The 17,020-nt window shown below is 37.1% G+C and overlaps 1 protein-coding gene across 1 annotated transcript in view; it reads right to left on the bottom strand.

Annotated features, from left to right (window-relative positions):
• The window catches only part of prex1 (phosphatidylinositol-3,4,5-trisphosphate-dependent Rac exchange factor 1), a 224,052-nt gene that overhangs the window by 84,457 nt on the left and 122,575 nt on the right, over positions 1-17,020 (bottom strand). Inside the window, exons 10-16 of the mRNA XM_043710358.2 lie at positions 11,552-11,699; positions 9,442-9,542; positions 6,818-6,921; positions 6,571-6,620; positions 4,789-4,864; positions 2,618-2,690; positions 851-993 (exon numbers count right to left, since the gene is read on the bottom strand). Of these exons, the coding sequence (XP_043566293.2) occupies positions 851-993; positions 2,618-2,690; positions 4,789-4,864; positions 6,571-6,620; positions 6,818-6,921; positions 9,442-9,542; positions 11,552-11,699 (695 nt within the window). The remainder of the gene's footprint in view (positions 1-850; positions 994-2,617; positions 2,691-4,788; positions 4,865-6,570; positions 6,621-6,817; positions 6,922-9,441; positions 9,543-11,551; positions 11,700-17,020) is intronic.

The following is a 17,020-nucleotide window of genomic DNA, read 5'->3' as shown; positions in this document are numbered from 1 at the left end:
CATTGAGAGAGAGGAGGGGGGAGGGGGGTTGTGGAGAAGAGAAAGAGAGAGACCGTGCACGAGAGACACAAAAAAAAGTGCCAGAGAGATAAAAAGAACACCAGAGTGAAAAAAATCAGAGACAGGAAGAAAGGAGTGCCAGAGAGAGAGAAAAAGAGAGAGCCAGACAGAGTGCCACTGAGCCAGAAAATGAGAGGCAAGAGAAAAAAGGCCTACCAGAGAACGATAAAAATGAGTGAGCAAGACAGGGTGTGAGATAGCGTGCACACCAGAGACACAGAAAATAAGAGCACATGGAAGAGAGCAGGGAAGTGAGAAAAAGTGCAAGAGAAAGACAAACTGCATACACCAGAGAGGAAAAGTAAAAGAGAAAATACTAGAGAGAAAAAGAACTGCCAGTGCGAAAGAGTTAAAGAGAAAGAAAAGATTATTAGTCTGTTCACTGTGAAAAGTGGCGCAATGCAGGAAGGGAAGGAACAGAAAGGCATTGTAATGTGAAAGAAAAATCAAAAGGATTCAACTTACCAGGGGGGAAAAGAACGGCAAGGATTCATAAGTTCTCATTTAAACACAAATCAAGAGATGAAAGATATATGTCCATTAGCTTTCCATCTAACCAAATGAAAGGCAGCTAAAATGTGCTTGTCATTTTTACAATCTTAGATTGTGTTAAAATTCAAAGTCAAAATTTATGCACCTACAAAATATTGAATAAATTAACATTCCATTTATTAACCTAATTTGAATAAAGCATTTCACTCAAATTTCTGCAATCCATGTTCTGCAAAATTTGTATAACACCATGGAAAGGCTCCCACTTCTAATGTGAAAAGCAGCACTATTTGCTTACCAAAAGGGATTTAACAACAATGTTTTCAACCAATCTGAAGTCATTCCGCAACTGTTTGCTTTTGGAGCTGGTCCCTTCCATTTCTTCATCAGCATAAAGGCGAAAAAATTGGGACTCATCCTTGAATTCACTTTTCTCTAGCACTGATAAAAGTTAAAATTCATGTCAAGCACAGCAAAAGAAAAAACACATATACCATACAAAAACATCTTCTCAAAATTATGGTTAATATATTGACACACAATTACATTTTTTGTTGACTTCAGTAAAGTTTTAGCATCTGTAAATTCAAAATCTTACCAACGAAGAAAACGGAGTAAAAATCTAATATTCATTACAAATAACATTAAAAATTCATTTGTCAACAAGTTTCTCTTCATTGCGAACTACAGCAACAAATGAAGATTAACTTAGAAGGTGTCTGTGACAAGGCAAAAAATTGTTGCATTGGTATCCAGTTCATTTTAAACTAAAAATGAATCTGTTTGTCTTTGACTTAACATCAAATTCACCCCTACAAAATGAGTCAGTTGTTTGCCAAACATAAAATGAAATATTTGACCACAAAAATTTGATAAATGGCAATTGTTTACAATCGAGAAGCATCAATAACATTTTTCTGTGGGACTTCAAATATGCAGTTTTCCTTCCAGCTGGCCAATTTATTGTTAGGTCAAGTCAAATTTTGGTCAAATGGTGAAGGGATATTTCAATGTTATTAATAATAGTCAATATGATTACCTATTGCAGAATTATAGTTTGACCAGGTTAGTACTATACATAGTGCCATTGTAACATGGTTCAAGAAATTAGGAAATAGTAATAATAGATAAGTGCGAATACAAATAGTTGCCAAACCACAAATTTCACTGATCATCATCATTCTAAGGAGAGATGGAGTCAAAATGTATATTTTTAAATGAATATGCACAACCTGAGAGATAAATCTAATAGCAGATTTCAGAAAAATCAGGAAGTGCGCCAAGTGCCTATTATTAAATAAAGGAAGGTGTAAATTTTTTTTAAAATTTCCAGTCAAGCTAGTGGCTGTAATTAACCTAACAGCTCAAATGCGTGACCAGAGAAATTAGAAATGTCTGGAAGCAAAACCAGTAACAAAGAGTTATTTAACACTCATTCTGCAACTTTACTGAATGCTTCCAAAAGCAATACTGTTTCCTGAGCTCCTAAAAGAACATTGGGTTTGAACATTTTGAGAATATAATTAGACATGCTTAGGAGGAAGAGGGGAAGGAAAAGACACAAGATCCCAACCGAATTTTCCCCATTCCCCCCACCCCCTCACCAGAGTTCTTCTGCACAACCGTGGAGGTCAACTGGACAGTAATTTTTGTGATTGATATTATCCAACTAACTGATTTTGTTATAAAACAAACAGCAGCAGATGCTGAAGATCTGAAACAAAAACAGGAACTGCTGGTGATACCCAGCAGGTCTGCCCACTTCAGAGGTTCAGATGAATGACCATCAGACTTAAAATATTAAGCTTGCTTTCTCCCTGCAGATGCTGCCAGACCTGCTGAGTTTTGCCAGCATTTTCTCTTTTTGTAACTCATTTTGTTTTTTTTGGAATGGAGGGAGTAGTGTTGCATGATCAAATTATGAAATATTTTAAAATTTGGCAAAGAACAAAACTGACTGCAGGGCACCTTGAAGTACTAACTTCCAACTTAATTATGAATAATTCACAGCTATCACACTGAAATTACATTTGAAGTAAGTTTTTTTGTTACTGTGATTGATTACCATGATGCATGAAGCCATTATTACACAGTCCCACGCCAAGTGTGACCGCTTCCTCTCTGGTCTGACAGTCGCCCTAGCAACAAAAAGACATTTTTACACCTAAAAAGAGATTTCCTTTCAAAAACAACTGCTTGTGATTGCAAGTCTAAATTTAGAAGGTGCTCTTTGTTACAAACAATAATCTCAATGAAAATGGCAAGAGTCTCCATTGATATTTTCAAAATAGCAAATCTCAAGCTATGAATACTCACAAAGGAAGCTAGGACAACAAAGAACATGTCTGGAGACAATTATCTAAAGTTCACTTACAACCATAGTATCAGCCATAAACAAATGACTTCAGATAAAACAGCTGACTTACATTTTGGTTTCTGATGCAAGGGTTATTTTTAAAGTAGACACCAAGTTTTACAGAAGTACCACAAGCAGCCCTTATTGGAACATGAAGTCAATATCTTATCAGTAAATAGTTCAAAAAAAAGATACACAGACTATTTGGAGGATGTTATCAGCATCTATTCCCTGAAGTCATCAGAAATTCATTGAAAACTAAAACAGGGCACAAATATCGCATTTGGCTATTGTTAACATTGGTCACCACATGTAAAAGGATAATTCATGTTTTTGACAACATCAAGTTAGAAAAAGCGGAGACAGTTCTCGATTTTTTCTTTCATACTTTATCCCTTCAAATGTCATGACAGAACTGGAGTGCAGTTAAAATATTGGACTGCAATTGAAAGCACTGCTCCCCAGATGTGCAATGATTACTAATGTTCTAAATTTTTTGTAAAAAGCAGCTTGAAGTATATTGGGACTCGACAATGTGGTAGTCATTTGATTTATCACTGAAATACCTATGACACAGCAAAAACTCCCTGTATATATGCTTTTATATTAACAACAGTGTGTGCTAAGTTATCTTAAGTGAGGTAAGAGTCACTAACATTTAAAATGCTGGTAGGTACACAAGTACCTCTGCAAACTGCAGAAAAACGTAATAAAAGCTGTACCGTAAGTCAACCAAACTCAGACTTTTCTGAGAGGTCAGGCTCATAATAATTTCCAGATTTCAGTCATGCTGTCTCGGAGAGGTTACTAGCCAAAAATGAAAAGGGGTAAATGTGAAAAGTTTACCCTGGCCTCTCGTGATGACAGGAATGGATCTGCATTGCCTGAAAGTTGGAAGTGACTACTGCCCATCTCACTGCTGAAGAATGTACAGTGGAAGAAGTGGCAAAGGCAAAAAAAATATTTGCAACCAACTGGTTACAAAGGGTTGCCAGGTCCTGTGGGATCAAACTGATAGCAAATTAAATTAATATATGCACTCAACACTTGTGATCCACCACGATCAGCATCCAGTGGTGCAGAATCAAATCTGTAAAGACACTCAATGAGTGCTGCATTCCTTTGGCTTTCAGAATACAATAATTTGCAGGGTATAATTCTACAAAGTTGTAAGCGATCATGATTCTAGAAAAAATGCAAGAAATTAAAAAATATTTTATCTATGAATTTTACTGGAGGCAACTTTCTTACAATTATAAGTTTTTCAAGACAACTCATCCTCAACAACTCCAACACCCCATATATTGTCAAAACACTCCAGTGTGTGTCAAGCTGTTCACAACTGGCAATTTAGGGGGGATAAATGCAAATTCCAAAGCCAACTTCTAAAACTACAAACACATAATGTGACATCTAGAACTTTGCTGAACAATCTCTCAACAGTCTATGGCATCAAGGAATGAGATTTTAGTATTAAAAAAGAAACAACGAAGATGAACTAAAATTAAGAACAAAGCATTAGGGGAAGAGAAGGACTGGATTAAAAAGAGAAAAAGGAAAAGAAAAAACCCAAAAATTATGGGCTAAGATTCCCTGGTTTCAACTGTTCTCCTTGGGCAACGGTTGTGCCATTAAACTTGTTGTTGTATAGCTTTCCCAGTACGCACTAGTTAAGTTTCACACCTTACTGTAAACGTGAGCTTGTGTCTCATTATTTAACAGCGACAGTGTGCCAAAATGCGAGTCTTTATGGATTACAATCTGAATTATTTTATTGTGCACAATACTTCAGTCACCAGCATGCTGAAATGGGACAAGAAATAAACAATAAACAGATTGGAACAGCATATCTACCCTGTCATCTCTCAAGTATTCCTGACCTGCATTAGCAGCCAATCGATCAACTTGCTTGCTGGCACCACAGACTTGTAGGTTTTCAGGTGATGATCTCGGTCTCTGTATTTAATGCAAAACATGATTTTTCATACATTAGTACAGGCATTTTGTTCACCAGTGTTAACTAATAAGTTTTCCTTTAAATTGAAAAGAAATTGACATGCTTTAACTATTAATGCACTTGAAATTGTTTGCAAGATCCAAAACTTCACATGTTTCAACACACAAGAAATTACAAGTTATTGAATTAATACCAAACAGCAAGTTTTAAATCTGTTAGAAATCACAGTACAAAATGTGCTGATATGTCAACAGAAAAGTCAAATAAAGTAGAGATATAAAAGTTTTATTTCTTCAAGGCTCCAATTTTCAGTTAATACTCTATTCCTACAATCATTTGACTTAGATCCAATATGAAAATTAAATTTTGGAAATTCAAATAACGTGATCAAAAACAGCTGCCATTTTTCATTAAAACTTCAGGGAACGAAAAGTGTCAAATGTATTTGAAGAAAACATATTTAGAGAATTCATGCCAATGATAACATCTTTTCAGCATCATTAAACTCTGCGTTTATATATTATGGAGTAACGTTTATTTCCCTTGCTAATGAAATAAAACTATTGAACAACACGTGGAGGTAACATGGCAAAAGGAACAGTGAAACCTCCTGTTACTAAACTATAGATCCTGCTTAATGAAAGGGCATTACCAAATGAAAAGTTTGAGTATGACACACAACTACTTTCACCTTTGAATTTGTCATGTAATTTGCACAATCAACAGTGCTATAGTTCAGCATATGTAGGCTTTAATCTCTTAAACATGGAACATAGCTGATTTAGTTTCATTTATCAGTGTCTTCTGTTGGCCCCTAATTCACAAAACTGTACTTTTGAGAAAATCATTGTTTAATTCATAGAAAACCTATTCATGTCATTGCAATAGTGTATTTTTGACATCCCATGCTTATAAAGAAACAAAACAATTCATAAGAGAAAATACTTTGCCAAATTGGATGAAAGTTGATTATGTAGGAGCTTCAGGAGCAAGTTCAGTTTTTTATGAATTGCAAAAAGGATAACACACTTGGGTGATACAGTCAAAATCATAAAGGCTGCTAACAGTCAGTATTTTAATTACATTTGGAATTTGGAGAAATTATCAAGTGCATTGATAAATAATGAGGAGAATGTGAGGACTGCAGATGCTGGAGATCAGAGCTGAAAATGTGTTGCTGGAAAAGCGCAGCAGGTCAGGCACCATCCAAGGAGCAGGAGAATCGATATTTCGGGCATTAGCCCTTCTTCAGGAATGAGGCATTCCTGAAGAAGGGCTAATGCCCGAAACGTCGATTCTCCTGCTCCTTGGATGGTGCCTGACCTGCTGCGCTTTTCCAGCAACACATTTTTCTGCACTGATAAATACCAATGCACTAAATTCTACTCAAATAAATGCTCCATTACATCAAGACATTTTCAAGTTTCACCTTCATGCACAAGTATAACGCACAGATGAAAAGAAATTCACCCAATTTTGAAACGTCTTTAAACACCAAAACAAGACTGAAATTGGAAAGTTAATCAATCATACACAATGATAAAAGCAAGTGTTGAGGATGCTGAAAATGTGAAATAAAATACAATGATATCTTAGAAAATACAATAATATCATTTAAAATAGAGGCTGTTATTTTCTTTCACTCCATGACTGATAGATGTTCATGAAGTCAAAACAATATCACTGGAAAAGAGTTACAACTTACTTGACCACAGGAGTGAAGAGGCAATGTAATCGACAGTACAACCTTACACCCTGCCAAGAAAAGTGTAATATCATTGATACGCAAAATTAATGCATGCTTCCCTGAGTAATATTCAGAAATGTTATTACTCTCTATCCAATGTTTGCCAAATGGAATTATTTTACAAGTTCCTGCAACACACAATGCAATTGCCACAAGCTAAGAAAGTCAATTCAACTAGAGTGAATCCACAGTAAAAGAGCAATACCTTCGACATGATATCTTCCATCTCACTTCGAGGTTTATAGGTTCCATCGTCATACCGAAACCTGTAGAGTACCATCTCATTTTTGAAATGGTGTTTGTCGGAAACTGAAAAATAGAAATGTCCATGAGGAATCAAAGTAAGAGCTGCGTAAAGACTTGTAATATAAACTACTTTAAAAGTGGAATACTAACGTATTAACGACATGAATTTCTTGAAACAACAGTTAAACTCTGCTGCTACATTTTAAGAATTCACAAAAATATAAACTAAGTTCCTAATGGGGCCAAGTGTGAGGTGGCCCATTTCAATAGGAAGGACAAGGAGGTTGTGAACTTCTTGGATAATAGGAATCTAAATGGGTAAATGAGAAAAGGGATCTCAAAGTGCATATGCATGAATGACTGATTAATAAGGACATTAAAAAGCATACAAAGCACTGAGGTTCATTCCAGAGGGATAGAACTGAAAAGCAGTAATTTTATTAAACTTGTACAGAACCATGGTTATGCCACACTAGATCCTGAGTGGGTGAGGTCGAATAAGGGTTAAGGAGGTGAGCAGGTCCAATCAAGTTGGGCTAGAGAAAGTTAGGGAAATGGGAGGGAGCAGTCAGATATGATCTCCCAGCTTTTAAATTGTTCAACATCTCCTGGGTTAACTATCCAAGCAATCTTCACAAATCATCCCATGTCTCCAACTTCAGTTCAGAGTCAGACACACTTGCAGAGGGTCACAGAGGCAGGGAAATTGCTATCTGCAGACGAGAAGATTTGGGCCAATGTTTCATCACCAGTGATTGAACTTGGCTTGATTTGAGGCACCTCTGCCTCAGCAAAGGACAAATTAAATAGGTCTGCCTTAGCTTCAATAGCCTAAGCACTGAAAGGAAGGAGATAGAGTGAGTACATACTGCAATGAATATGTACAGCTTTGAGATAGACATATGAACAGATGAACAAGCATAAGAACTGGGGCATTTGGCTGATATCATTGGAGCATCAACTTCACTTTTCAGTCTACCCTTTTACTCCCTTGTCAATCAAGAGACCATCTAACACAGCCATAAAAATATTCAACAGCCCTGTGTTCACACCCTCTCTGGCAAAGAGAAATTCACAGGTTAACAACCTCTTGAGAACAACAGCATTATCATCAGTCTTAAATAGGAAACATGGCCAAAAGGCAATAACAGCTTATCACCAGATCAGATGCTATTTTACCAGCTGCAGATTTTTTTTTACAAAGACATGTATGAGGAGCAGGAATAAATAATTCAGCTCCTGATCTGCGTCACTATTCAATAAGATCTTCGTTGATCTGATTGCAACCTTCAACCTGCATTCTTGCGAACCCAGATAACATTTCATCTTCTTAACAAGAATTTGCCTCTGCCTTAAAAATATTCATTGACTCTGCACATTTTCAGGAAGAGAGTTCTAAAGACGCTCAGAAAGAGAACAACCTAACCTTGACTTTAAATTTAAATTTTTAGGAAATCAAATTGCAGAAAATAATCAGGAACTCAATTCCTTCATCAATTCCTCAAAAGTTATAATTTTGACTTCATTTTTATTCCATTATATCATTGAGAGAGTTGGTATTCTGCTCGAATTACATCATTTCCTTTGCCTTCTTGGTTTAAACATCAAGTTGTCATTTTCTCAAGTTTTGTCTAAGCGACCCCCCGCCCCAACAACTTAATAAATTTTTTTAACAACCTATAATTGTAGTCCCCTTCCCTACTGCTAAATAAATTTGAAATCTGAACAGGGAGTTATGTAGTACTGTAGAATATTTTTGAATCAATCAGGGCTATCAATAGCAAGAGATATGTAATTCTAAATTCCAGACTGTCGTGGAGAATATTTAGCTCTCAAATTATTTTTCAACCCTATATCCAAGGTGTTAGTATGGTCTGAGCTGGATCAATAATGCCCTGTTCTATTACATTGTATGGCTTTTTACAGGAGTATAAGCAACTGTTTATGCACTCTAGGCAATCACTAGATACAGGCTTGACGATCTGTATTCCTCAAAGAGTCTGCACTGTTCACATCAGTTAAAAAACATCAACTTCAGTGACAAGCAAAGACATAACATGGACTCTAACTCTTAACTTGAAGTCAATGCAAAGTAAAATTGGGCATTGTGTACAAATATGATCAACAGACACAGCCAACATCCCATCATTTGGATTAGGTTAAAACTGCAAGGCACATGTGTGACCCTGCATTAAATGCATTTGTCTACATAAGCATTGGGAGGTGAAGAAAAATGTACTCATGACACTGTACAAGGCGTGTATGTTCACAAATAGTACTGTGCATGATTCTGCACTATGAAAAGATATTCAACAGACATTGCATTTTGCTGAGACTGAAAAAAGCATTCCATTTTCTGATGAAAGTGCAATTTCTGTGTGATTTATAACAAGCAAGTCTGACAACTGGAGTTAATAAGCTTCCCCTTTAAGTGAAGCTGTATTCAGTCAGTGCCAGTACATTTGTCCAGTTCATTTGAGATGGATAATTTCAAGGCACATCATTAACAGCTGCCTCGGACGTAGATGAATACAACAGCTTTCCTTTGCAATGCATTTTAAATATTTTCATGAATTGACTCACCATGATGAATGATGCCATTCTCAAGCAAGGCTTGACCCAGATTCACGCCTTCCTCAGCTTTACTGATCTCTCCTATGTCCATCAGCCAGGAAACAAACTCACTGGAAAACAAAATCATACAGTGCCAAATATTTCATACAATTAACATAAAACATAGGCAAGTAGTTATCTCCAGTGCATGTGAATGACATAAGTATGCTTATATGCACATTTTTAGTATATAGCAAAACAAAACTCCATTTTGAATGTTGACAGATATGATCTGATAAAAAGTGTACAATTTATAGACACCTCAATGTATTAAATAGATTACAAACGGTTCATAAATAAAAAGTTAGTCTAAACAACTCAAAAACCAATCTTAATTGATGTTTTAGACAAAACTTGCACAATAAGTTTGGTTTTGTAAAGGCCCTCAATCAATAGGTGAGTTACTGTAGTTATAACTTTTTTTTAAAGCTGCAAGTTCCTTTCTGAGAGCTAGCTGTCAGCTAAAGTACATAAACGCAAGAGTTCCTTTGGCACAATTCATAAGTTCTGACAAGTGCCTAATTCTTAAACAGTTGAGGCTTTTTTTATATTGAATTTGGTCCAGAGCCAGACAAGGTTCTTTCAGAAGGCAGAAACAAAATTTCACTTTTCATTCATTCAAATATCGTCTTTCTATGCACAGGAGGAAATACCTCATGGTGACTGCAAAACACATCCAAATGAAGTACAAAGGAAAAACATTTCACAATTTGAAACATATTCAATGATAAATGAAATATACCTGTTAACATTACATTTCAGGTTCATCTGACTGCACAAGGTGATATAGGCCAAATTGAGACATCCAAGCAGAAAACTGTTTACCTTCAACAGTTGTAATGCAAAGGACAATGCCATTAAAGTAATGAGTGAAAATCAGCTGACATTTTCATTATTGGAGGAGGAAATAAAGTACAGTATCTGAAGCAAACAGGGAAATCTGTATTCATCTACAGAAGGAGGAATTGAAAGCTGACACGAAGACTTTCATCTCCATTCTTTTTGCGGCCTTAATTCAGTTCAAGATAATGAGAAACTTCTTCAGCCAGACAGTGGTGAATCTATGGAATTTACTGCCACAGAAGGCTGTGGAGGCCAAGTCATTGAGTATATTTAAGACGAAGATAGATAGGTTCTTGAGTACCAAGGGGTCTAAGGGTTATGGGAGAAAGCGGGAGAATGGGGTTGAGAAACCTATCAGCCATGATTGAATGGCGGAGCAGACTCAACAGGCTGAATGGCCTAATTTCTACTCCTATGCCTCAGGGTCGATGGTCTTTGGATACAGGAGCATCGAATATTGAAATGTTTAACTTACTTTAGCACAGTTGGTCACTTCACTCTTTATACAAACATTCACAATTGAAATTCAAAGCTAATTATTTCAAAAGCATGAGCAATAATTTATAATTAACAGCAGAAAACATGAAAGAGTTATTCTCTGAAAAACTAATTAAGGTTCTCACAAAATCATTGCTGCTGCAGTTCTGAGCATGTCTTTCAGTCAGGCTACGAACTGAAATTCAATAGCAACAGTGATTAAGCACCAGAGATTACCCTTCATACTTTGAATTTAATACCACTGACAAGAAACCCAACCATGCAACATGGTGCAGATATGGAGAAAAAAAACACATCTCATGGAATACATTCAATCAGGATACACATAAAGTTTAAGTTACTATGTAAACACAGTTTACCACAGCACAAACTTTCCCAACAATTTAAAGTTCAATATGGTATGACCTGGATAAACATACAGCTAACCAAGGTAACACGCAGTCTGTGAGTGCTGCAAAGTATTAAATAAGACCAGAAAGCATTCACTTGTTTTCATTGTGATTTTCAAAACCATGCAATGGAAAATATCTGGTTTTGTTAAATCATGCAATTTGTATTCAGTGCCAGTTTAGACAAAAATTATTAATTGTTTTAGCTTAAATAGTAGATAGCAATGTCTTTGCAATTAGAGCCCATCAAATTATATCTGATTTGGCAAACCAAAATGAAGTCAACAGGAAATCAAGTGTATCATCTTTCAAGCTACATGAATAGGACAAGAAGATTGATGCTGCCTTACTTGCCAAAAAAGCACTTTGGGACAACAGACAGTTTTCTCCTCCGGTCCTTTATGAGGTTTCCTTTCTTGCTCATCATCATGTGATAGAGCTTCTCTCCCTTCTCAGAGATCATGACATATGCATCACGCTCCATGCCCAACTTCAGACCTAGAAATCAAAGGTTAGAGAACATCACACGACTGATTCATAGAACATTCTTGGCAGTGAAGTAGTTCACTCCATTTATTGTTGAAAAATGTGAAATAAATTGAGTGTTCTATTTGGATTCTTTAAACCTTTGAATACAAATGAACATTTCTTTTAAATTACAGCTTCCAGTTCCATTTTATGTAATCACTGCACGTCAACACAGATCAGAACAATCCGCCTCATCAAGCACTGATGTGAAGGCACAAGTAGATTAAATGTAGGGTAAAGTTCCCTTCACAAATTCAACATTGTGCCAGCACCTACCTCCTAAGAATAAACTGCACAATGGGAATGTAATTATGTTTCAAAGGTTCTATTGCATTCAGTGGCTTGAAACAAAATCAAGTCCAGACAGTTTCCCTTCATCATTCAGCACTCCAAGTTATGGAATACAGACATTTCCTCTGACTCAAAATAGTATCCATGCTGAAGCATATGGATAATTGGTAGAAAGATAGTGCAGGTGGAAAGAGATGAGAGGAGTTAGCTTTAGTACTAAAATTGCTCATTAGGACCTGATTTATCATGAGTCAATGAGCAAGCATGGTAAGTGGAACTGAACCTCAATGTCCATAACAAAGTCACAACACAAAACAAATTACCCTCTCTTGGTTTGCTCCTCATGCTGAAAACCTAGGTGAACCAATACGGCTCACAAAAAGTAAGAAAATTGAGAATTAAAACTAAAAGTTGCTGGAAAACCTTAATCTGCAAGCCAAGAATGAAGTTACACTCAACCAGTGAGACGATAACAATGCTACAGTCCAACACCTTCACCCACTGCTCAGGTATCCAGTCAGGCTCTTGTGGAACTGTGAATACTTGTAAAGTTGCATGGCTCAAAAATGGAACTGAGAGGAATAGGGCCATCCGTGTAAGCATTAGAGAAGCATAATCAGCTAAAAGAGAAAATGATACAGCCAAAGTATGGGATCTTAGGAGGGGTATCCCACAGCTTAGACAGAGGTAGGCTTTAAAAGTGGCTTAAAAGGAGGGAGAAGTAAAGAGATAGTGGGGAAATCCTTGTTCTACAAAAACCAATATTGCATTGCCACGTCCTAATGGACTGCATAATTGAACCTTGTTAAATGCAGCAGTTTGTCAACACTAGCCGAATCAACCGGCCTGAACTCTGTCAACCTGCAATTAAGTTCTTTGGACTTAGGCTGGACTGAGGTCTGCTTCAATGGAGAAAAAGTGAGTATTTCCCATCAAGCATAAAGAAACTCTTACCAATTTCTCAGAAACATGAATCAGTGAAAGTTAGCAAGTAAGTGATAAGTTTTAAAATGTGTCAGGCATTCACCTGCTTGAAAAAATAAGCAAAACTATTAGAAATCTAACCGGATAGATATGAGTTCATCGCATAGTCTCTGGACTCGACATCAAGAGCCTCAGGTAATGCTCTGGACACCCAGTTTCGAATCCCACCACATCAGACAGAAGAATCGGATTTTTAAAATAATCTGCACTTGGAAGTCTAATGGTAACAAGGCAACCATTGTTGACTAGGAGAAAGTGAGGACTGCAGATGCTGGAGATCAGAGCTGAAAAATGTGTTGCTGGAAAAGCACAGCAGGTCAGGCAGCATCCAAGGAGCAGGAGAATCGACTTTTCGGGCATAAGCTTATGCTGCGCTTTTCTAGCAACACATTTTTCAGCTCTCAACCATTGTTGACTTTCAGAAGACCGCCAACGTATTCACTAATGTCCTTTAGGAAAGAAAGTTTGCTGTCCTTACCCTTTTCGGGCTCACATGTGACATACGGTAATGTAGGTCACTCCTAACTGCCTTCTGAAGTAGCTTTGCAAGCCATTTAGTTACAGCAAAACTTCTAAAATGTCTCAAAAAAAGGAATGAACCACCTGGCAGTGACCAAGCCATTAAAAACTAAATGGCCAACTCAGCCTTGGTGACTCTGGGAAGACCTCCTTATCCAATCTCACCTTATAACATACCAGACACTATCATCACCATCTCCAGGTATACCCTGTCCCACCAGCAGGACAAACCCAGCAGAGGTAGTGGCACAGTGGTATGCAGGGAAGGAGTTTAGAATCACAGTATTGTTACGGTGTGGATGGAGTTCATTCAGCCAATCATAACTGTACTGGCTCTCTGAGCAATTTAGCTCAGTTTCACTCTCCTGCTGTTTCCCACTTATTTATATAGACTCAATCATTCAATGCCTTCTTGTATGCCTCAAATGACCCTGAAGAAGGGATCATGCCCGAAACATCAATTCTCCTGTTCCTTGGATGCTGCCTGACCTGCTGCACTTTTCTAGCAACACATTTTCAGCTCAAATGACCCTGTCTCCACCACAATTCCAGGCAGTGCATTCCTGACACTAATTACTTGCTGTGCAAAAAAGATCTCTTTTCTCAACATGCATTTATTTCTTTTACAAAATATTTTAAATTTGTACATTCTGATTTGCAATCATTTACCAGCAGTTGCAGTTCTTCCCTATCTACCCTGTCCAGACCGCAAGATTTTGAAAACTTCTATCAGATCCCCTGGTAGTTTTCTCCTCTCCTGGGAGAGCAACCCAACTTCTCCAAATTTTCTCATCTCTGGGACCATTCTTGCAAACCCTTTTTGTCCACGGTATCACATCCTTCTTATAGTGTGGCACTGAGGCCAGTACACAATGCTCTGGCTCAGCTTGCCTTTTATTAGGTAGCCAAACATTTGTCCATGCTAATTAACAATCCCCAACACTACGGGATCTTATTTGTAGTGAAGTACTGAATGCCATTTGAAAGTCCAAATATATTGTATTACCAGTTCCTCTTTATGTATTCTGCTTGTTACTTCTTCAAAGATCTATAATAAATTTATTAGATATTATTTTACCTTCATGAAACCAGGCTGACCCTATTTGATTATCTTATGTACTTCTAAACGCTCTGCTGCTATGCTAAAACTACTATACTCTGCTAAAGTTCCTTTTTAATAGACTCCCAACAATTTTTCAATTACAGATGTTAAGCTAACTGACCCATACTTATATGTTTATTGTCTCCCTTCCTTTTTGATAAGTGTTCCATTTGCAGTTTTCTTATCCTTTGGAATTTTTCCATAATCTAGGGTCGATTGGAAGATTATGACCAGTGCATCCACTATTTCTGTGGTGACTTACGTTTAACTTCAGCTGCTACCTGTCTGAGCACTCCAGCAACATGTCAGTGTCCTTTTGAATCTACACTGTCCTCCTAACAATATTCAAGTTTTGTAGTCCACAAAATTTGAAATTATCCCCTGCCAACCACTTATAAATATCAGGAAACGCAATGGTCTTAATACCTAACCTTAGGGAACTGCACTTCAAGATGGGACTCTTGGCTTTTCGCATTGTGGTTCGCCTGAAGGAATTGAACTGGCTACAAAATTGGTCAGATGACCTTCCAACGTGCCACATCACTCAGACTGAAAACACAAGAATCCTGCTGTTCCCTAGCCCCACCCATACCCCCACACAATGTACTTTGGATGTCAACTGTACAGCCTTCATAATATGGTAGCTGCAGTGCACCTTAAATATAAAGTGATGCTGAAATCATAAGTCTCAGTATTTGATTGGTACAACAAATGGAGATTCAGAAAATACCAGCATCTGAGCAAGACATGCACAAGGAAAACCATTCCCAAATAATCGACAACAATGTGATCAATTTAGTATGAAAGATCAAAGCAAAAGGGAACTAATTACAATGAAGTGAACTTTCGACAGTTCTCCACTGTTTTCATTTTCTTGACAATAGCAAACCCTTATAAATGCACAAACCTTGTGGCTGAACTCACTTGCTTCGATGGGGTCTGTCGTAGAAATAATATGTTACATTAATTTTCTGGAAATGCATGGAATTCAGTGGTTTCAGCGATGGATATAAATGTGTACACTGGGTACACTATGTTATAAAGTTACAAGTTGCAGCCACAGTCAATGAAGCTGGAATTTATTACAGCGGATGTTTATTTATGAACCAAGAGAGTCTTGAAAAGATTAACTCATTTCTCTTCTTGTCAACACAGTTCATGTGGAGAGGATACAGAACACATTTTTAATTGATTCTTTTAACACCAGGTACCTTAATTTGCTTGAAAACATAACAGACAGCGAGAGCATCGCTGGAGTGCCAATTTAGAATTATGTATGTAGTTTTTGTAAATCTCATGTACTTGATCATTTTCCTTTCACGATATTAAAATAATTACATTTTCTATTTGGCACCCAATTTTCAATCTTAGTGCAACAAAATCAGTTGCAGGATGGGATTTGTAATTCATAGGTACAAGGTAATTCTAAATGGGACACAGAACAGTTTAGCACAGGAACAAACCCTTCAGGTCACCATGTCTGTATGGACCACAATGCCATTCTAAACCAATCCCATCTGCTTGTACATGATACGTATCTCTCTCTTTCCTATCTGTTCATGTGTCTATCTAAATGCCTCATGCTATTGTTTCTGCTTCTACCACTTTCTCTGGCAACATTTTCCAGGCACCTACCACCCTCTGTGTAAAGAACTTGCCTTGCACATTTCCTTTAAACTTGCCCCCTCTCACCTTAAACCAATGTATTTGACATTTTCCACTCTGAATACCCATGCCTCTCAGAATTTTATATATTTCTATCAGGTTGCCCCTTAACCTCCAATACTTTAGTGAATACAATCCAAGCTTATCCAATCTCTCCTTATAGTTAACATACTCCAATGAAAGTAACATCTTGGTAAAACTCTACACCCTCTCCTTCCTATAGTGTGGCAACAAGAACTGCACACAATATTCCAATGTGGCCTAACTAAAGTGTTATTCAGCTACAACACAACTCGCCAACTTTCATACCAAATTCTCTGACCAATGACGATAAGCATGCCCTCTGCCTTCTTGACCATCTTACATACTTGTGTTGCCAATTTCAGAAAGTTATGGACTTGCATCCCAAGATCCCACTTTCGATGCAAGCTCCTCAGGGTCAGCTATTTACAGTTTCATTTCCTCTTGTACCTGACCTCCCAAAATGTATCATCTCACACTTGTATGAATTGAACTCCACCTGATATTTCTCTGCCCAACATCCACCTGATCTACATTCTGCTATCTCCTTTGACAACACCACCAATTTTCATGTGGTATGGACATTTCCATTTTATTCATTAAAAATTCTAATTTTATACAGATAAGTTTTTCATCAAGAGCAAAAAGAAATCATCTTCCACAGCCTAATCTTGACACGTAAATGTCAACATCATCTTAAAATGAATTC

This window comes from Chiloscyllium plagiosum, unplaced genomic scaffold, assembly GCF_037043375.1.
Source record: "Chiloscyllium plagiosum isolate Xiang-an unplaced genomic scaffold, Cpla_swu_hap1 HiC_scaffold_15, whole genome shotgun sequence".
Taxonomy (NCBI): Eukaryota; Metazoa; Chordata; class Chondrichthyes; order Orectolobiformes; family Hemiscylliidae; genus Chiloscyllium; species Chiloscyllium plagiosum.
The sequence above is the reverse complement of the archived record's forward strand: the minus strand, read 5'-3'. Positions and strand labels throughout refer to the sequence as shown.